Source organism: Ptychodera flava, chromosome 21, assembly GCF_041260155.1.
Source record: "Ptychodera flava strain L36383 chromosome 21, AS_Pfla_20210202, whole genome shotgun sequence".
NCBI classification, from domain to species: domain Eukaryota; kingdom Metazoa; phylum Hemichordata; class Enteropneusta; family Ptychoderidae; genus Ptychodera; species Ptychodera flava.
Window position 1 is genome coordinate 6892607 of NC_091948.1, and position 22564 is coordinate 6915170.

The window sequence follows — 22564 nt, forward strand, 5'->3', positions numbered from 1 at the left end:
CCATCATCCGTCAATAATTGCCGCCTTCTCTGAAACCGCAAGTCCGATTGCTTTGAAATTTGACAAGCAGTTTACTTAGGGTGGCCTCACTTAAGTTTGTCCAAATCGTGGTGAAATTTGCATATTTGTATTTTTAAGGCAATTTTCGTCATTTTAGTCAAAAAATCTTTTAAAAATCTTCTTTAAAAGTACAGGTTAGATAGCTTTGATATTTGGTAAATAGGTCCCTAGGGATGATCTATTGAGATTTTTTCAAATTGTGCAGAAATATGCAAATTTGTATTTTTGAGGCAAATGTTGTCATTTTTGGTCAGAAAATTTGTTTCATCGAAACCGCTTCTCGACAGCTTTGATATTTGGCATATAGGTTTATGGGTATGAGCAAAATGTGATCTATTGAAATTATGATGAAATCTACAATTTTGTAATTTTGGGGCAATTTTTACCATATTTGGTCATAATTAATTTTTTTTTTTAAAAAGTATTGGTCTGATAGTTTTGAAATTTGGTTTACAGGTTTCTATAGATGAACTAAATTTGATATATTGAAATTATGATGAAATCTGCAATTCGTACTTTTAAAGGCAATTTTTGCCATTTTTGGTCAAAAAAATGTTTCTCCAAAACTACATGTCCGATAGCTTTGAAATTTGGTGTGAAGGCTAAAGGTACATGAATAATATTCTTAGGTTCTCCATCAGCCTGATTAACATTAAAGTGCCACTCCCACTAGGAAACATTTTTAAAACACATATTCAATGCCAACGGTCGATATTTGACGTGGCGACTCAGAGCGGATCGCGAGATATCGATAAAAGCATGTCCTCAAACAAGTAAAAGTTTGAATTCCGGTGACCCACCTAAATTCAGCTTCCGAACATCGAACGTTCGGCACTGGGGCCATTGTCAACTAAGCTATGGAGTACGAGTCTACGCTGACGCTGCTGTACGCCACAGTACCACTCACATCGGTGATCAGTCATGTCCCGTGGGAGAAAGCCGAGTCTTACTGACTCGGCAAAAAAACGAAAAACAAAGTTTGCTGATTAAACCAGAATTCGCATAGGTGACTAGCACAGTTACGTTTGGTTGACACATAGCGGCCGCCGCGTGGTATGCAGACGCATACCACGTGGCGGCCGCTATGTATCGAACCACTCGAACTGTGTGTCAGACGACAAAATGTAGTCATTAGAGGCGTCTAATACTTTACACGTAAAAACTGATATCTATGTGGTATTGGTTAAAAATCTAATAGAACTGATTGAAAATAATGAAAACGACAAAAACTAAGGAGAAGTTTTAAAGAAAATTACCTGAGGTAAAGGCATAATGATGTATGTAAAGTCTTCGCATTGAGAGGTAAATTAATTGCGTCATTCGAACGTTTTTGGACTCCCTAGAATATCGTCCATCAGCACAACAACAAACCTTCGGGGGATTTCGGGTCATAATCAGAAACTTCGGGATGTGAAAAATACCCTCGGGAAATGACATGTTTTTATCGATATCTCGCGATCCGTGCGCAGTCGCCGCGTCAAATATCGACCGTTGGCATTAAAAAAATTGTTTTAAAAATGTTACCAAATGGGAGTGCCTCTTTAAGTTGTGTATAAAAACAACCCGTTGATCATACAAAGCTTTCATAAACACAAATGTTTTATTTTTGCCATTCTAATGGAGGGTGAGATCAGACAACTTGATTGTAGTAATTTATAGGGTTATTCGGGGCTTTATCTCGGCATTTGTACATGTTTGTCAATTTATATAAATGTGCTTGTGGTGTTTGGAATTGAAGATGCGAACAACAATTTTGATATTTGAATTTCAGGCAAAAACTCTAGCCTCACTTCACATGGTAATCCAGGGATAAACTATCAACAATTTTTCCGTAAAAAGTACTTGCTATATACGTGCATTTATATGTTTGTCATGTTAAATATTTGGTTTTAGGCTGTAACAAGTTTCTTGACAATGATTATATTCTCTGTAAAATTACATGCCAAACTATAGATGATGGTAAACGTTACAGGTGCCTCCCCTTTCAATTTTAAATAGCCAATTACACTAAAGAAAGTTGACATAGTTATTATTGTGGCATGTGATCTCTATTATTATTGGAATTAAAACGTCACATGATGTGATTATTTTCAAGGGATAAATGTATTCTTTAAAAGTTCACGGCATGTTTTTTGAGCATGTAAATTGGTGCGCGTCACTATTTTTCATGCAAACACGTTTGCAGGTTTGCTAGTCACTATTTTTTCCTCAGCGTCATGTTGAAAACACCCGACCTCCCACCGTATAATTTATTTTCTGTCCCTTAGCATGAGTAAATCATTTTAGGAAAAGATCATATTGTTTGGCTTGTTACTGCTCGTTATTTGCTTGTTGTATCTAGTTCTAGCTCGTTATGGCTCGTTATTGCTCGTTTCTAGCCGTTATGTCTAGTTACTGGATTTACAGACACTCATTAGAAAGGGAGCAGGGAACCAGACTAGCAGTTCGATTGATGAGCAGACACATTTGAATATCAATATATACTGCTTTTCACGGTATCCAAGAAAAACTCCGAGAAAGGGAAACTAAATGACAAGCCAAGTATTTTAAAACGCATAGTAAAGAAAGGTAATGAGGCTAATGAGTCCCTCGGGGACAGCGGTGAAGGTCCTCAATGAGAGCGGATGATAAACAACAGAATGTTGATGTAGCCAGTAAGAGTGATAATGATGTCGACGCCGAAATTTCAACTCCACTCAGCTCAATTGATATAAACAATGATCAAACTGGTCACAATGCTGAAGATAAAACCTAAGAATGTAAGAGAAAACATCCAGTTTCGATGTCTGAAGGAAGAAATGAAATTTTGAATGACTCTGAATGTGGCAATGTTCGTAACTTTTACATATGGCGTGGCAGGTGTAATGATGTAGCAAAACTGGTGGGTTATCCAGTTATCCAATTTTGTCGACTGCTCTTTCCCTCTTTTGTCTCAGTCTCTTCAGAGACAGAATTAACCTGTAAATTAAAGTGTATATACCATGCAATATTAAAAGTCATCTGTTTTAAATAATATGCCTAAATGCGATGTGACATTGAAATCATATTCGTCATTCACATTCGTTATCCAATGTCTCATCACACTAGATGAAAACTACCCTGTATTTGACAATTTCTATACTGTCTATGATTTGAAGTACTACTACAGAACCATCAAAACGTACACAATAGCACATGAGTTTTTGTGACTAATCCTGATTATACATACATAGATGCATAGATAGATAGTATAGATACATACATCAGAAACAACCGCCCCAATGGCTTATTTCGCCCTATTTCTACATGGCAACTGGAAGGTAGCAGAAACGGGGTTAGACATATTGTACCTTCAGTTACTCTCTTTAGGCCTGGAAAAAAGTTGGTTGTAACATACTCTTCAGAAATTGTATTGGTAGGTTGGAACTTTTTTCAGCCAAAGGAAATTTCAGAAATAACATCCCCTCACTTTGTATCCTTAGAAATTGTAGTAACAAAAATCATATGCACTGATGAGTACCTTTTGAAAAAAATAATATTATTCCTCCCTTTCTATCACACAGAACTTTGACAGACAGATAGATGGAAACTATTGTAGAAATATTCACGGTACTTTCTTTAAGTAATGCAAGTGCAGAATCATTGGAATCATTAATCGTCACGGCATTTTCTTTAACAGATTCATCTGTAGGACTGCAAGGACTCTTCTAGTCGATAAGATTCAGGGTCAAATGCAAATGGTACACAGGTCCAAGTGTAATGTCGTAGCTCCTGCAGATTGGACCCATTATGGCATCCTCTCACCCTCTACACTATGGGATGAGATTAGTGACAAAACACCTGTGTTACCATTATTTCTTTATGTTTACATTATTTCGTTTTTTTTTCATTTTGTTTGCAGTTTTAGGCAACTATGTTTCCATTTTCATTTCGTTTTCTCATTTTGTATGCATTTTTATTTCATAATGTTACAATTCTTTTATTCTGTCATTTTGTTTGCATTTTTGTTTCATTATATTTAAATTTTGATTTTTTCTCATTTTGTTTGCTCTTTTATTTAATTACCGTTTTTATTTCATGTTCTCGGTATACGGTGGGAGGTCGGGTGTTTTCAACATGACGTTGAGGAAAAAATAGTGACTAGCAAACCTGCAAACGTGTTTGCATGAAAAATAGTGACGCGCACCAATTTACATGCTCAAAAAAAATGCCGTGAACTTTTAAAGAATACATTTATCCCTTGAAAATAATCACATTATGTGACGTTTTAATTCCAATAATAAAAGAGATCACATGTCACAATAATAACTATGTCAACTTTCTTCAGTGTAATTGGCTATTTAAAATTGAAAGGGGGAGGCACCTGTAACGTTTACCGTCATCTATAGTTTGGCATGTAATTTTACAGAGAATATAATCATTGTCAAGAAACTTGTTACAGCCTAAAACCAAATATTTAACATGACAAACATATAAATGCACGTATATAGCGAGTACTTTTTACGGAAAAATTGTTAATAGTTTATCCCTGGATTACCATGTGAAGTGAGGCTAGAGTTTTTGCCTGAAATTCAAATATCAAAATTGTTGTTTGCATCTTCAATTCCAAACACCACAAGCACATTTATATAAATTGAAAAACATGTAAAAATGCCGAGATATAGCCCCGAATAACCCTATAAATTACTATAATCAAGTTGTCTGATCTCACCCTCCATTAGAATGGCAAAAATAAAACATTTGTGTTTATGAAAGCTTTGTATGATCAACGGGTTATTTTTTATACACAACTTAAAGAGGCACTCCCATTTGGTAACATTTTTAAAACACATTTTTTAATGCCAACGGTCGATATTTGACGTGGCGACTGCGCACGGATCGCGAGATACCGATAAAAACATGTCATTTCCCGAGCGTATTTTTCACATCCCGAAGTTTCTGATTATGACCCGAAATCCCCCGAAGGTTTGTTGTTGTGCTGATGGACGATATTCTAGGGAGTCCAAAAACGTTCGAATGACGCAATTAATTTGCCTCTCAATGCGAAGACTTTACATACATCATTATGCCTTTACCTTCAAGTAATTTTTTGCAAAGCTTCTCCATAGTTTTTTGTCGTTTTCATTATTCTCAATCAGTTGTATTAGATTTTTAACCAATACCACTTAGATATCAGTTTTTACGTGTAAAGTATTAGCCGCCTCTGATGACTACATTTTGTAGTCTGACACACAGTTACGCGTGGTTCAATACATAGCGGCCGCCACGTGGTATGCGTCTGCATACCACAGGGCGGCCGCTATGTATAACCGTGCTGGTCACCTATGCGAATTCTGGTGGAATCAGCAATTTTTGTTTTTCCTTTTTTTGCCGAGTCAGTAAGACTCGGTTTTCTCCCAAGGGGCATGACCGATCACCGATGCGAGTGGTGTTATGGCGTACAGCAGCGTCAGCGTAGACTCGTACTCCATAGCTTAGTTTACAATGGCCCCAGTGCCAAACGTTCGATGTTCGGAAGCTGAATTTAGGTGGGCCACCGGAATTCAAACTTTTACTTGTTTGAGGACATGTTTTTATCGATATCTCGCGATCCGCGCGCAGTCGCCACGTCAAATATCGACCGTTGGCATTAAAAAAATGTGTTTTAAAAATGTTACCAAGTGGGAGTGCCACTTAAATGTTAATCAGGCTGATGGAGAACATAAGAATATTTTTCATGTACCTTTAGCCTGTACACTAAGCTGATACACTGTTTTACAAAAAATAGCATGACAATATCTATATGTTGTGTTTAATAGACGATTTGGGGTACAGATCTGGTAAAGTTTTGCCTGTTCTTAAAAAAAAATGCCAATTATGATATTCTTGAAGTTCCCGGTCCAATTGCCAATAATTGAGAATTGCTGCACATTTTTCCTGTGTATTTTTGGTAGATACATGCTCAACTCTAAGTGAATATTTATTAAAATGAAGTCAACATTACCAAAAAAATGCTAATGAGCAACAAAAGTAATCTCAATAAACATTGGTCAGATTGTCTTGGCAAGGTAGCCAACATAACATATTGCACAAAAAGTGGTACCATGGAAGTCATCATGAGTGGATCTAAAAGAACTTGGAGACAACCGGCCTTTCATTTGCAAGATGCAGGATAACGTAAGTATATTCACAAAAAGTGTCATCTGTATAGACAGTAAACTTTGCTGCATAATCCAACAAGGTCAGGTTATTAATCACCAACTCATACATGTGTGAATGTAAATATGATAATATTGTATGAAAAATGCTTGGGAATTTGGTTTGAAAGGTTTCTGTTTCTTTCCATTGTCATATCGTATATTTATGGAATTGTTTGCCAGTGTTAGTTAAGTAATGGCTTCTATACAAATCCCTGGTTTGGTGCTAGTAAATTTAGTAGAAGGGCTCTAAAACAGATGTTCATGTCATATGCGACAGGCTCCTCAGAATACATAGGTTTACACTTTGAACTTTCCCCATTTGTCTATGATACTGCAATGCTTGTTTAACGGGGTGACAGTTTCGGACATGCAACTATCATATAGGTGTGGGAGCATCGTTACCAGTGGAAGCTCTAAAGAATGCCCTCGATTACATATTACCTTTAATAGTCTTTGATTGTGCAACCATAGACCTTAGAGAGACCAAATATTGTCTACATTAATTATTGGCAATGCAATATTAAGAGAACACTTTTTGTTTGGTATGGCAGATTTTATTACTAATTATGATGTACTAGGTTGCATGGTATTGCCTAAGTGTGTGTGGTCTACGGTAGCAACAGTCACTAACCCTTTCATACTTCAATGGACAGCACATCAATTTTTTTTCAAATGCCCTTGACTACGATTATCACAAGCTAAAGGTCGATAGAAGCTATTAAGTATCATGTATACATTCACCCTGGCTTGCCACATGTAACGAAATGTGAGCACAGTGTCATTGACGCTATTTTTAAAATTTCAACGTTACAACAGCGGCGTTTGTATCTCGACTTGTTTTTACACAACTGTGCAACTGGTACTTATATCTTGCCAGATGTCATTTTTAAGCTTTGTTTAAGGGTTCCGAGCAAATAGCTACGTACCTGTCAACCTTTAGACCACCTCGTAGCCGTATCAGTATTTCTTAATACTCACCTATCAACAGGTGCATGAGTAGTTTTAACGAATTGTTACTTTCCCATCCAAATATTGATCTTTTCAGTAATTATTCTCAGTTTAAACCTGACATTAAACATTCCATTTTTTGGTAGTTTACCTACTTAAGTTTATTTCCTTGTCTTTTTCTTTACGTTCTCATTTTGTTTGTACCTCCCTTTTTGTATGTGACTTGTTGTGTGACTGTATTTTTCTGTAATTGTAGTTTTGTGTTTTTAGTTTTTTTGAACCTGTGAATGGGACTAGAGTCCTTAGGCTTTCCCAATAAATAAATAAATAAATAAAAAAATAAAAAAATAAGTAAAAAAAGAAATATATTTACTCTCCATTCTCATTGATTCTGTACTACACAACTGAGGGATCGATACACAAGAGTGCCGATAATTTGTGTATCAGGTACACTCATTGATCTTCAACTAATCTTCTGCAATCTTCCATCTCAAAGAATATCTCCTGACATTGGCAGCAGACTCAGTATCATCTTCTTCATCGGGATTCATTCGTAGTGAACATATATCTTGTATTGCTTTTAAAGCATCACAGCGAAATTTGCCTCAGCTTTCCATCATACTCATTTTTGATCAGTGTGCAAACTGTAATTTCTGTGTAACTGACCTAATTTCATCCTGACACTGTATTGTCAACAGGGATGATAAAGACCATGATCTCCATTGGTCTACAACACTTTCATTGCCTCCTGGAAAGCTGGACCTTTGTAGTAGAACATTTGGATGTAAAACAGTTAAACAGCAAGTACCATATTTCTTATGTATGAAACCAATCAAAATCAATCAATAGTGCCCATTTTATGTCATTTTATGTCTACTAATTAAAGTTTCACGCTTTTCAACAGTGATGTCAACGGCTACATCAGCACTTAAAGGAGCTATCAAGGGATTCAAGTGAACACTTTTAGATCATGACCATAACCTCTGCCCGAAAAGTGTAAATGTCATCACCAACTCAGAAAGTCACTCTACAATTTTGTGTGTGTATCTGAAATAATTACCTTCCGTACATATATTTGGAAGTCATAGAAATGGCATTGATTAAAATGCTCCTTTCATATTATATGTTCTGTGAAAAATACAACGCACTCTGGTAATCATAAATGCTACAGTACACTGTTATGTCCGGATTTATGCACAATTTTATTTTCATGTATGTGTACACGGTATGGATATTAAGTGACATTACGACTTAACCACTTGCGACATAGAATACAATGACTGATTTACAAGAGAATAAAGATGTATACTTCTGAATTAATGGAGAAAACAGTTTAAGATAAAGAAACTACCAGGAATATTACTTGCTCATGGAAACAAACTTCAAACATAAACTTTCTACTAGTACTGACAAGTAGGGATAAAAGTACATCCTGCAAACATTCAAATATTTTTGGATATAAACAGGAGAAATATCAATATTGTTATCCATTTAATTATCCAAAAATAATCAATAATTCTGACACGAAATGGCTTTATTTGATATCATTATTTTGAAGATCTTGAATTGTAAAGTTGAACATTCTTAATGCAATTTTATGGTTATACATATTTAAAGGAGAACTGTAACTTGAATTTCAGAACTTTGACAGAAGTTTTGAAAGATGAAATCACTTTGTTGAGTTCTTACATGCTTCTCTGTAGAATGTCTTTCTCCTGGACTCAAACTACAAATTTTGCGAATGAGACAGAGCAATCGCAGAACTAAAACAAATCAATGTACTCAAAAACAGAAATGATGCTATATTTGCAGAACTTTTGATAAAATTAAGTGTTTCCTTATTGACAGAATGACAATATATGCTTGCAAAACATGCAAAAATGTATTGTTTAATGCTGCATTAAGTAATGCGACAACTTATTATCCGACTACATCAACAAAAATGTGATAAATACAACCTATTTCATTTTACTAATTTGCACAGATAATAAACGGGTGAGTGCTGAGAGACAGGAAGAGATTACAGATATTTAGGATAGAAAAGGACACTACCCTATGGTTGAGACAAAGAAAGTTTGAAATATGGATCACAATTTACCATCGATCGATTTTCTCAACTTCAATATTTAGATACGCCCTCTCCTAACAGGTGTTGTACGTCTCAATTGAAGATGTATCTGTCAAATAAAAGAATTTGAAGAGTTCTGAATTTTAAAATTGAGCATGCAATCATAGTCATTGTGTCATAAAACTATTCGTTTGTGAAGCTAGACGAGCTTTGATTGCTATACATTTCTCAAAGTGGTAATTTTCTTGAAGGCTCACAAGAATGAGTGATGAGGTGTGTGGCAATCTGGCAGGTTTTAACCCAAATTATCTGGATACACGTCTGCACTAATCATTGAAACCAGTAGGATTTGGCCAAGCCATGGTAAGCTTAAAGAAAGTTAATAGGATGCTTGGCAGCCAAGTAAACATTACTAATTAGGCACACTCCTTTAACATCACAAATAGTAAGGTCATTCCCAAACAAAAGTACCTGTTTGTTTGAACGATTTGTCAACATTGTTGGAATTTTACGGGATAGTGAAATCAGTACTTAGTCATCACTAATGTTGTTAATGTAAGGGAATTTCAAGAAATCTGACCACATGGTTCAGCAGTAATCACAGGCACAAACAAGAAACATTTTCCAGCCTTTCTCTCAGCAACACACAGCTAATGCGGTAATTTTGTAAAACAACAACAATCATCACCAGCACTGTCAAAATTCAGTAGGAAAATGGTTGTCTCATACCTTTGTCGTAGTAGTCGTAGACGGACACCCAGCCAGGCTTGGCATCTTCAACCTTGATTTTGTGTTTAATGATAAACCGGAAGCACACCTTTTCATGGCTGATCTGTAGATAGGAAAATTTACAGACATCTTAGCAAAAATCTTCACTTGGCTGATTTATGTACAACAACTAAGAGCTGGAAAACCAACTGCACACCTGAGCTATACGACTAGGTTTGGTAACGTCTATTACCTACCTCGTCAAAATAGAAAATAACTTTGTTTTTGTCGACTTCGAATCTGGCGATTTGGGGGAAACGTCTTGATGCAGCTCTCAAGTCATCTTTATCGGGATAGTAACCAGATATCATCTTGACTTCTATAACAGCCATATTGGAGGAATCATCTTCACCCATGTACCTGTGAACATTAGAAATAAATTTACTTGTGTGAACACTAAGCAGATATGCAGTATGTCCTTAGGGACTGGTCAATTTCTTCAGCGCGGGCGGGGCGGTGGATTCATGGGGGTTTGTTTTTGACTTTGGTGATTCAGGGGGTCATCATGTTTTTGAAATGCCCAATAGAGGGGTCACTGTGTTTTTGAATTTCGACACGCGCTCATACTTGCCTAAAATGAATCGTGCCAGTCACAAATTTCATCATTCAGTTGCACTTTTGGCGCGCTCTTCGGGCGTCTAACTTTAATAATAATAATAATACTTATTTTTCATAGCCCCCTCCTAGCGCGAAACTTTAATATGTCAGACATATATATATATCAGAGATATCTATGGCGCGTAATCAAGGCCAATATTCGAACTCCCAATTTTCAACTATCGAACTCCACACATTCAACTATCGAACTCAACATTTGGGATTCCTATTCCCCATTTTCAACTTATCGAAGTCAACATTTTCAACTATCGAACTCCACATTTTCAACTTTCGAACTCCACACATTCAACTATCGAACTCAACATTTGGAATTCCTATTCCCCATTTTCAACTTATCGAAGTCAACATTTTCAACTATCGAACTCCACATTTTCAACTTTCGAACTTCACACTTTTAACTTTCTAACTCAACATTTGGGATTCGTATTCTCCCTAGGCATCCTTGCCTTTCTTCACAATTGAAAGATTCCTACTGAGATCATCTAAGTACACTGTGAAAAATATCGGTGATGAAGTTCCGCCCTGCTTAACTCGGTTTTTAGACTGGAATGGTGCAGATAAACTACCATTCCATTTAGCGACACAATCTTGAAATGTGTATAAATAGAAAAGAATTTTAATTAAGTAAAGATTGACTCCCCTTGACATCAATTTCTGATAAAGAACATCGTGACGAACATAATCAAACGCTTTTGAAGCATCCATAAAAGTAACAAAAAAGGCCGTGTTATGATGTTTATAATAACTCAGAATGTCCTTCAATACAAAAATAGCCATATCAGTACCATGTTCTGGTTTAAATCAAAACCGATGGTTCGTAGTAGAAAGGCAATCCATAGAGCAATTTAACCAAACCCTCTCCAACTATATAGAAGCGGTTGTTGCAACAGCAACGAGGCGATAATTAGACTTGTCAGAAATATCGCCACCTGGGTTTTTGGGTATAAGAACTAAAACAGTCGTCATTATTTGCCTTGGGACAGACCAATGAATAAGAATGGCCGTAAAACAAAGAGACAATAGAACACACACTCGAGACGGTGCATATTTTAGATGTTCAGGGTGATCTCATCAATACCAGATGATGCACCTGTTTTCAGATTTGTAATCAAATCACTAATTTCATCATGTTGCTCACGCATACATATCCTGACAGAACTGAATGTTAAGGTGTAAAATCTACACCAGTTTTTGTCAACATATTCTTATAATGATTTTTCCACATATTCACAACTTCAGCATCACCTGTACAACCATCTACCGATAAAGGAGTTGGTTTTTTACCTTTACGCTTAGCAACCTCTTTCCAGTACACTTTTTGATCATTATTTAAGCTCTCTGCTAAAGTCTGCGCAAGAAGTTCTTTCTCGGCTGTCTCGCACTGAGCAAGTTGCCGTTTAAACGGCGCCCTCGACTTGCGCATTAGCTCAAACAAAGGCCCGGATTTAGGAGACCCATGATCTCTACAGAACAAAAAGTCACTTTGGGCTTTATCGTGACTATCTTTAACTACTGTATTTCAACCTGGGACAGAATAATTATTGAAACACGCAGTTTTCGATATAGACCTTTCTGCTGCAGATTTAAAGTAGAGACAATGTCATTATAGAACATATCAATATAATTGAAATGGACACAACAGTTAGGGTCTGTGCAAACTAATGCTTCAACGGGAATTTTCACATTTGAAAGAAATTTTTGAAAACGATTGAAAACTATCCGAATTTTCTACCCTGGGTAGGTAACACTGCTGGTGGACAGAATTGTCCCCGAGGTTATCATTCGCCCAGTTAAAGCGATGAAATTCGTTTCTTCGCTTCGATAAAAGTGTGTATGTGCGATGTATGATAGTGAGCATGCGTGCGTGAGTGCTTCACGAACTCTACAACGTGTTGAGCGGTCTCAGTCAGAAAAATGTAACAACTTAGCCGGCTATTGAACCACTCTTTTTGGGAGTGGAGATTTAGCCGACTGGTTCTGTCTGTGGCCTCTTACCCTGCTTTAAGGATGACGGTCAGAACATGGTCGACTATGGTTTGACCATTGTCAAACCATGGTCATTGACCATGTTCGACCATGTTTTGACTATCAAGTTGACCATGATCGACCATGAAATGAACACGTTTGTTAAATTGACACCATTGTCAGACCATGGTCAGTGGTGGTCAGCATTATGATAGTCATATCACGGTCAGAATATGGTCAAAAGAAATCGTTGTCGTATCATGGTCAAAACATTGCCGATTAAAGTTCACAACGAACATGGACAGACCATGGTCATTGTGAACAAAGCTGCATTGCAACAGTAATCAGAACATGTCCAGAACATGGTCAATGATTGACAAAACATGGTCAATGATGGTCAGAACATGGTCACCAGAGGAGGCAATGATGGTGGTCAGAACATGGTCAATGATGGCCAGAGCAATGGGTAATGATGGTCAGAACATGGTCAATGATGGCCAGAACATGGTCAACGGTGGCCAGAACATAGGTAACGATTGTCAGAACATGGTCAATGATGGTCAGAACATGGTCACTGATGGTCAGAACACTGGTCAAATTGGTGGCCAGAACATTGTCTATGACGGTCAGAACATGGTCACTGACCAGTGGTCTTGTTTGGATATTGTTGATTGCCAAAACCTGGTCAGTGATTGTCAGAACAGGGTAATGGTCAAAACATGGTCATTGAAGGCGTCTGCATAAATGTCAACATTATACAGCTACAGAAACTGAATGTAAATAATTCATTTCAGTCAATTTAATTATGTGTAACATTGCATTGAGTGCAATTATAGTCAACATTGATAAAACACATATCAAAGATCATATAATGACTCCAACAATTATACAGGGATAAAGTGATAATTATGGCAGCCTGTGGGTTCCCTCATGCAAAGACCTATTTTCGGACTTAGATTTTGGCAATAAAATGTGAATTTCACCTAAGTGTCACCTGAAAGCTGCTTTTTTGGTACACTGATCACTTGACTTCAAAAAATGGTATAGAAAAACAAAGACACTTTGACGTCTACACAATTCCGATTATCTGTGGTGAGTGACGGTTCAAACTTTAGTGTTTAAACTGACAAAGTCTGTAGGTGTATACTTTCACATATAACTAAGACAAACGCACTTTTTAAAATTTGTCCCTCAACTCTTTTTTGACAAAAAGTACTCGACAAACCTGACACGCTACCTTAAGCAATGACTACTGACAGGAATAAATGTAATAAATGCTATTGACTTAAAGCCACAGTAGCTGTAACTTTTGATATTTCACTATTTTTTGTTTCACATTATGACCTTTTAATTAAAATAAAAATAATTCTGAATCATAGTCCACCTATTTACTGACCATACAGTACATGTGTGTCGATTACAACAGCTTGAAAGTGTACAGTCTTTTGATAGGAAATCTTGTTCTATTTTTGTAAATTTGTTTTTAACAAATTTTTTGGAGGTTCATTAAAAGGTAAGTCATGTGACTACTGTGCAAATAATTAATGTGTACTGTAGTTGACCATGTTCTCTTTCATCAGGGCTTTTATACAATATATATATGCTTTGTGAAATTTACTACTTCTTTCAATCAAATATAATAAGGTACAAAGAGTGTCTTTTGTAGAATGGATCATTCAGAACCTTCTCAAAATATATTTTCTGCACCAACAGATATTCAATGATGTTGACAAAATGCAATAAATCTTCGTTTTAATCAAGAGGACGTGAAAAAAGACCAAAAGTTACAGCTTTACAAAATTTATAGACAGAGACTTTTGTGAATACATTTTGATACATATTTAAAAGTTGAATTTTGAGAAAAGATTGCATAACAGCCAAAAGACACATGCCTGAAAAAAGCCTAAAAGAGATGTTTATACCTTATCTAATTTCTGTCATATAGACTACTCGACCAACTCTTAATATTAGGGTTGAGAAATCGAAAACTTTGTATTGGCAGAATACTCAGAGAGCTGAAATCGAAAACTTTGTATTGGCAGAATACTAAGAGAGCTGAAGCATCATGAAACAATGTACTAAAGAACATTATTATTATATGTACCAGTAGATTAGTGATGCTGACACCAAAGATACAGCACGCTGTAGTGACAGCAAAATTTGTGCATTTGTACCACACTTCTAACATTTTGAAAGTTCAGATATGTACACTGAGTTGTGAAATCAGCTGTGTAAACATGGCTAAAAACATAATTACAGATGGACACCTGAAAAATATTGAGGCAGACTGTAAATCAGCACAGATGTATAAATTCTGAAATACTAGCTTCATAAGAAACAGTAGTAAAAAATAAAACAGAAACAAACGTTAAGTTCAATTTAGGGTACGATTTATTTTATATGCCAATGTTTTTTTCATGCCACATAAATATGTCTTCATTAAACTTTGACTTGAGAAGGTTCATGTGAAATTAACATTACTGTCAAAGGCAGCGATTTAGCTTCTTTTCTCTGAATTTCTCATCCCTTCACAGTACCAGCAACGAATTCTGAAAAATACGAATGGTTCAGGAAATAGTGTGAGTCTTTACTGTTTGACTGCAATTTGATGAATGAAATCAATAAACATTATTAGTTGAAAATGAGACAATAGTTACTTGAAAAACTAACTCACAGACACCAACTGCATAAACATTTATAATCATATATTAATAATATCTAAAACGGACAAACGATCTGTAAAACTCTCGCAATTATTTTCCATACACTATTTTCCAGCATTGTTGTGAATTGAAAGTGAATTCCGTACGAATCATTACTCAACGAAACTTAGTACATGTAATTTAATGGCAATGTGCAGTTGTACGTTTGTACACCTCTGGATAGAGAGACAGTGGTTTGTTTAACGAAGGTCCATAGTTATATCAACTTACCTGCATTTGTGAACGGCTCGCGGATACTATAGACAGTTCCCGGCTGCAGGTCACTCCGTGCTGCACGTAAGCATACCGGTACAAGTTACTGGGAAAATATAGTCGGCATCTTTACCTGCTTTTCGCGTTCACAAATTTTGAACTCTGTCTGTTCCTGGTACTCTATATACATTTCTGCGAAACTATGATGTATTTTGGCTAGTGATTCCATACAAAGATCGCCAAAATTTCTGCCAGATAAGTCCTGATCACGAATACCAAGTCAACGGTACAGAAATCTTACTTCGCGCCGTTCAAGGCTCATGACCTTCACGGAAGTGAGATCAATAAATCATTACGCGATTGATAACGTAGTCCCGTTTTTAAACGTTGGAGTTTGACTCTCTATCGGCCCTAATCCCGTACAATTCAAACTCAAAATAGCAATTTATTTATTATATTACATTATGAAAATGGTTATACTAATGATTCGAAATGGTCAAAGAGTGTACAGTTCTTTCAGCACGAAGATTCAATATCAATGCGCGACCTTAACTTGGTAAACCGTGACCTCTGACTAAACATGTCAGCTGCTACCAGCCGGATTCGGCTCACGCTTTGACATTGCGTTTTGGATTTTTATTCAGCTGATCAGCTAAGGATGGAGTGCAATATATATAGCTCTGACGCATAAAACATGGACAAAAATTGTAACCTCAATCCACGTCTTCTGAAGGCGAGATATTGTGGTGGCATCGATGATCAAGTGACACAGACTGTCTGTATGTACCGTATGCTTCGCCTTTAGCTTCAGGGACTGTGCTTGTACTAAACATTGAAAGCAATTTGACATTTGTGTACGTTTCAACAGTAAAAGGTCCTGTTCTATTGAAATTTTTACGGTACAAATTTGCAGTAACATTATATAAGTGTACGACCCGTCATTGTTGCTCGTTTTGAAAGAGGTGAACGGACGTACATTGCGTCCGTAACAGCACTTAGAATTCTCCCTTTTATATACACAGAAAAAATGTTCCTGTTTTGACAATTTTTTTTTGTTTTCGTAAAAATTCAGCTGTTGATCCAACCATGATTTACAAAACAAGATCGTCGACGATATTAAGAGTTTGATTGATTATTACAGAGACTCAAATCTTGTGTACGTAAGCTCAAAACTCAACTCTCAGGTTGGGGACTTGCCTCATGTCTGGTCTGTGGGCATCAGAAACTTAAAGGTGAGGTGATCGCCAAACTACGGTGTATATACTTGAAAAACTGATGCTTTTAAAAGCAGCTGAATTGTGCACAACCACAAGTGAAAATCTGCCTGTTCTTGTAAGTTTAAAACTTTGGATTGTCAGTCGTGGGAAAATAAATGAAAAATTCCATTGTTCATTGGAAATTTACTAACTTTTTGATATCTTGTGAGTGATAGTCATGTGTTTGTCTGTAATTCTGCTGTGATGAATGAGAAATCTATCGACTTTGGCAAAATCATTTTTCTGAATACATAATGATAGTGGTGCTGACAGGTCTCCCTCCCTGCATTGGCATCCGTGCAGCTGTTGTGAGAGAGTTCCTACAGTCTGTAGTACCACATAAAATGACATGTGCATCAGATCAGTTGCACACATCATGACGGTTTAGGGAAAGATTGTGACCATCAAACATGGTCAAATAATTTACATGAGGTGATGATGATATGACTGTGTTTCATAGTCACAATCTTTTCCCTGACCATCTAATGACCATGTTTTGACTGTGACCATATCAGTCATCATCAAATCATTGTCAATGTGATGACCATAATATGACCATGTTTCATTGTCGTTATTTTTTTCTTGACCATGTGAAGACCATGTTGTGACAATGAGTAAACGTCAGTTGATGATTGTCAAAACATTGTCAGTTTGGATGACGGTCAGCAGTCATTGTCACTGATGGTCAAAACATCATCGACCATGGTTGACAATGTAATGGCACGTTATGATGGTCACCAGGAAAGCAGGGCAGCTAGGCGACTGATGCCGTATGTTGTGGGTTCGAATCCGATTGAAAACTATCCGAATTTTCTACCCTGGGTAGGTAACACTGCTGGTGGACAGAATTGTCCCCGAGGTTATCATTCGCCCAGTTAAAGCGATGAAATTCGTTTCTTCGCTTCGATAAAAGTGTGTATGTGCGATGTATGATAGTGAGCATGCGTGCGTGAGTGCTTCACGAACTCTACAACGTGTTGAGCGGTCTCAGTCAGAAAAATGTAACAACTTAGCCGGCTATTGAACCACTCTTTTTGGGAGTGGAGATTTAGCCGACTGGTTCTGTCTGTGGCCTCTTAGCTAGGCGACTGATGCCGTATGTTGTGGGTTCGAATCCGATTGAAAACTATCCGAATTTTCTACCCTGGGTAGGTAACACTGCTGGTGGACAGAATTGTCCCCGAGGTTATCATTCGCCCAGTTAAAGCGATGAAATTCGTTTCTTCGCTTCGATAAAAGTGTGTATGTGCGATGTATGATAGTGAGCATGCGTGCGTGAGTGCTTCACGAACTCTACAACGTGTTGAGCGGTCTCAGTCAGAAAAATGTAACAACTTAGCCGGCTATTGAACCACTCTTTTTGGGAGTGGAGATTTAGCCGACTGGTTCTGTCTGTGGCCTCTTAGCTAGGCGACTGATGCCGTATGTTGTGGGTTCGAATCCGATTGAAAACTATCCGAATTTATCACACAATGAATTATAACGTGAAAGATGGATGGGAGTTGACTTGTTCCAACAGGGCCTACAAGCATTGTTCTTAGGCTTTGAACTTATCTTTGATAGCAAATCAGTTTTACAGCGAGGGCACGACTTATCGGAACACCAAATTAGGTAATTACCCAGCAACTTAGCTGAGCACTTTGCAAATTTGACCTGGCATTTACCTAAACAAGAGTCTGTTTTATTGTCTGAAGACTGATAAGATATCCATCAAACTCAGCAGACAGCCCCCAACTGAGTAAACTGATATGCCTACACAGGAACAACCCATTTTCAACTGGCATCTAGTTCATGGGAAAATTGTGAAAAGGGGGAATAAATATCATGATGTAACACAACCTATTGTACTCATTTTGTGTCCTGGGCCTGAACCTGACAGGTTTTGCCTCTGTATGTTATTTGGAATTGAAACATCGCAGCATCCCTTGTAAATCTAGAGTTACAAAACTCATCAAATTTACCACCTTCCGTGAGCCCACCACCGACGTTGATGGAACAGTCCATTTTTATCATATGATTGGATGGTTGCTCTGACAGTCAGTGTTTCTTCAATGTACATAATTGTGATTAAAAAACTGGTAATAACATGCATATATACAAAAACAGGACACAAAATGACAGCGGCAAATCATGTTTGACACTTTACAACATTTTATTCCGGCCCTTCAAAACTCTCCCATCAACTACATGCAGCTGCCAGTCAAAAATGTTTTTTGCAATGTAGGCATATCAGTTTACTCAGTGGAGGAGCTGCCTGCTGAGTCTGGTGGATATCTTATCAGTCTTCAGACCATAAAACAGACTCTTGTTTAGGTAAATGCCAGGTCAAATAGCAAAGTACTCAGCCAAGTTGCTGGGTAATTACCTAATTTAGTGTTCCAATAACTCGTGCGCCAAGTGTAAACGTACATGTTAATGGGAAATGATCAGAGGAAATGAAATCATAATTAACAGTGGCAGAATCAAGAATGCTATTTGCTGCTCTTGTACAAATAATAACAATCTATTGTAATAGGCGAAACATCATTCAGGTTTTTACACCAAAGTATACCAACACCCCGAATTTGGAGAGAAAGTATACCCATGAAGGCCACGTTCAGGACGAAGTATGCCTTCAAAGGAGTTGTCTCTAACATCAACTTTAAAAGACGAAGTATCAAAACGAGTTTTAAGTTTGCAACCTCCTTTAAAACTGACAGAGCCACATTTAGTTTTGCAAAGTCTACTAATTATTATGAAATCTGCAGTTCATATGAAAATCATGACAAGTTGCTGATACTTTTCTGTTTTCTCCATGAGAATTTAGTATTAGGAAGCAACATGCACTATATTTCACAATCACGTTTTTCTTCCATCTGTTCTATCTGGTTATACATAGGAAGTGTTGAATCGAATACATTCAAAGCTTATTCAAAAACTGTATTCAAACTTTAGAATTCACACTGTTAAGTTCCTATCTTACAACTGACATGAGAATATTTTCATTGAAACACAGAATGACTGAATATTTAATATATATATATATATATATATATATATATATATATATATATATATATATATATATATATATATATATATATATATATATATTGTTACGTGCAGAGAAAACGAACAAAAGGGTGAACTCAGCAGTTAAGGCTTGTCCGGGACAAGCCCCCAATTTTGTTACGTGCAGAGGATACGAACAAAAGGGTGAACTCTGCAGTTAACGTTTAAACAAAATTTATTACGAAAATAAAACTAATTGCTAAGTCAGGGATAGAGTACAAGCTTTAAAAGTGTACAGACTACTTATCTCAGCTGGGACGGCAGAGCTCCAGTCTCAGAGTTGTAACAGTCAGTTGGATGAATGAACAGTCCTTGCAGGCTTGCAGCTGCATAAAGTCCACAGTATAAATCCAGCGTTGCAGTGAAGGTCTTGAAAGTCTTGAGAATGACTACTGCTGGAGTTTAGTAACACACAAGAGACACGATCCCAAAAGTCTGACTGGAAGCTGTGCACGTCCCTTTTATAAAGGCATATAAGAACAATCTAGAACTTTTATTGACATGCTAATTACTGTTCTAAAATTATCTCCCTTACACAACTAATCAACTTTCCAGAACATTCCAAACATGACTAATTGAATTCAAGGTTGTGAGGTCATCAAGGGCAGTGACCTTGAGAATGTTCTAGACTAATTGAACTCAGGTCATGATGAGTGTGGGGGAAATGACCTACATAACACACCCCCTCTTCAAAAAAAGAAAATTTTTCGAAGAAAAATCTTTTTTTTACAAATGTAATCTTGAAAAAGATTTAAGTACTCAATTTTTTTTTTCTAAAGTAAAACTTCTTGAAAGTGAACAACAATAAACTCTAAATACGAGAAAGACAGTCTGCAATTAAATTGTCTCTGCCTTTGATATGTCTAATGTCAAGATTAAACTCCTGTAACATTAAACTCCATCTTAGCAATCTCTGATTTTTGCCTTTAAATTTCTGTAGAAAGACAAGAGGGTTGTGATCAATATAAACCACTATTGGCTGATTTGAAGAAGTAACATAAACTTCAAAATGCTGTAAAGCTAATATCAAAGATAAACACTCTTTTTCAATTGTAGAGTAGTTTCTCTGGGATTTGTTAAATTTGCGTGAAAAATAGCAAACAGGATGATCTACACCATGACTATCCTCTTGCAATAAAACAGCACCAGCAGCCGTATCACTAGCATCTACAGCTAATTTGAATGGCAAAGTGAAATCTGGTGCAGACAACACTGGGGCACTTTGCAGTATGGCTTTAAGTGTATCAAATGCCTGTTGGCATTGCTCTGACCAAACAAACTTTTCTTTCTTTTTAAGTAAGTTAGTCAAAGGCTCAGTAATTGTGGAGAAATTTGGACAGAATTTTCTGTAGTAACCAGCCATACCGAGAAAGCGCATCAGTTGTCGTTTGCAGTTTGGTATGGGAAAACTTGAAATGGCACTGATTTTGGCATCAACAGGTTTTACCTCACCCTGTCCTACAGTATGTCCTAGGTAAGTTACCCTAGCCCAACCAAACTCAGATTTGGCAAGGTTGACAGTCAACATTGCTTTGCTCAGTCTCTCAAAGAACTTCCGCATGAGCTTGATGTGTTCCTCCCAGGTGTCACTATACAGAATGACGTCGTCAACATAAGCTGCACACCCGTCTAGCCCGGATATGACGTCGTTGATCATCCGTTGGAACGTTGCCGGAGAGTTCTTCATTCCGAATGGCATCACCTTGTACTGGAACAATCCGTCTGGTGTAACAAAGGCGGATATTTCACGAGCACGATCCGTCAGAGGGACTTGCCAAAATCCCTTCAGTAGGTCAAATTTCGTCACATACTTGGCTTTTCCCACTCGGTCGATGCAGTCATCAATCCTCGGGATTGGGAAAGTGTCTGTCTTTGTTAAAGTGTTGACCTTCCTAAAGTCCGTGCACATACGATAACTGTGATCTGGTTTGGGAACAAGTATGCACGGCGAACTCCAGTTACTTTTACTGGGTTCAATAAAGTCATTGTCCAGCAGGTATTTGACTTCTTCCTGGAGATATTTCGCTTTTGTTGGATTCAGTCTGTATGGATGTTGTTTTACAGGCTTACTGTCCCCAACATCAACATCGTGATAGATGACGTTCGTCCTCGTTGGAACATCTTGAAACAGGTGTTTATATTCATGGAGCAGTTCTTTCACCTGTTGTTGTTGTTCTGGCTGGAGGTGTGCCAACTTTGTAGACTCCAGCTTCTCCAGGATTTCTGAGTTCTGAAGCTTGACCGAGCCCAGCTTTGAGTTTAGAGTATTTTCACTCAAGTCAGTTTCAGTATCACTATCTTCATAATGGCCAGAACTGACTGTACTGACAGGCTTTGTTTTAGTAGGATTATCCCTATCCAAATATGGCTTAAGCATATTTATGTGACATAGCTGTTTTTGTTTTCGCCTGTCAGGTGTTATTATGATGTAATTTAAATCACTCAATTTCTTATCAATTAGATATGGCCCAAAGTAACGAGCATGGAGTGGTTTTCCAGGAATTGGAAGTAGAACAAGAACCTTTTGACCGGGTTCAAACTTCCGTTTTGAGTGCTTTTATCATATTTGGTTTTCATTGACTGCTGAGATGACTCAAGATTTTCTCTGGCTAATTCACATGCTTTAGAGAGTTTTGTACGAAAATCTGACACATATTGCAAAATATTCAGACAATCATCATCGTCTGATAGGAATTTCTCTTTAACGAGCTTAAGTGGGCCACGGACTGTATGTCCAAATACAAGCTCAAATGGGCT

The 22564-nt window shown here is 37.1% G+C and overlaps 1 protein-coding gene and 1 long non-coding RNA gene across 3 annotated transcripts in view; both read right to left on the bottom strand.

Moving 5' to 3' along the window:
• Window positions 1-9003: 9003 nt before the first annotated feature.
• Window positions 9004-22564, bottom strand: part of LOC139121244 (alpha-2-macroglobulin-like) — a 124870-nt gene continuing 111309 nt past the window's right edge. For both annotated transcript variants that reach the window (XM_070685968.1, XM_070685967.1), the window contains 3 exons: window positions 10200-10362; window positions 9964-10066; window positions 9004-9343 (listed from right to left, as the gene is read on the bottom strand). In XM_070685968.1, coding sequence (XP_070542069.1) covers window positions 9309-9343; window positions 9964-10066; window positions 10200-10362 — 301 coding nt within the window. In that variant the 3' untranslated portion in view covers window positions 9004-9308. The remainder of the gene's footprint in view (window positions 9344-9963; window positions 10067-10199; window positions 10363-22564) is intronic.
• LOC139121246 (uncharacterized) lies at window positions 14959-15837 on the bottom strand. Its single transcript, XR_011549249.1, has 2 exons — window positions 15519-15837; window positions 14959-15134 (listed from the first exon to the last, which is right to left on the bottom strand). It is a non-coding gene; the product is annotated as an uncharacterized lncRNA (long non-coding RNA).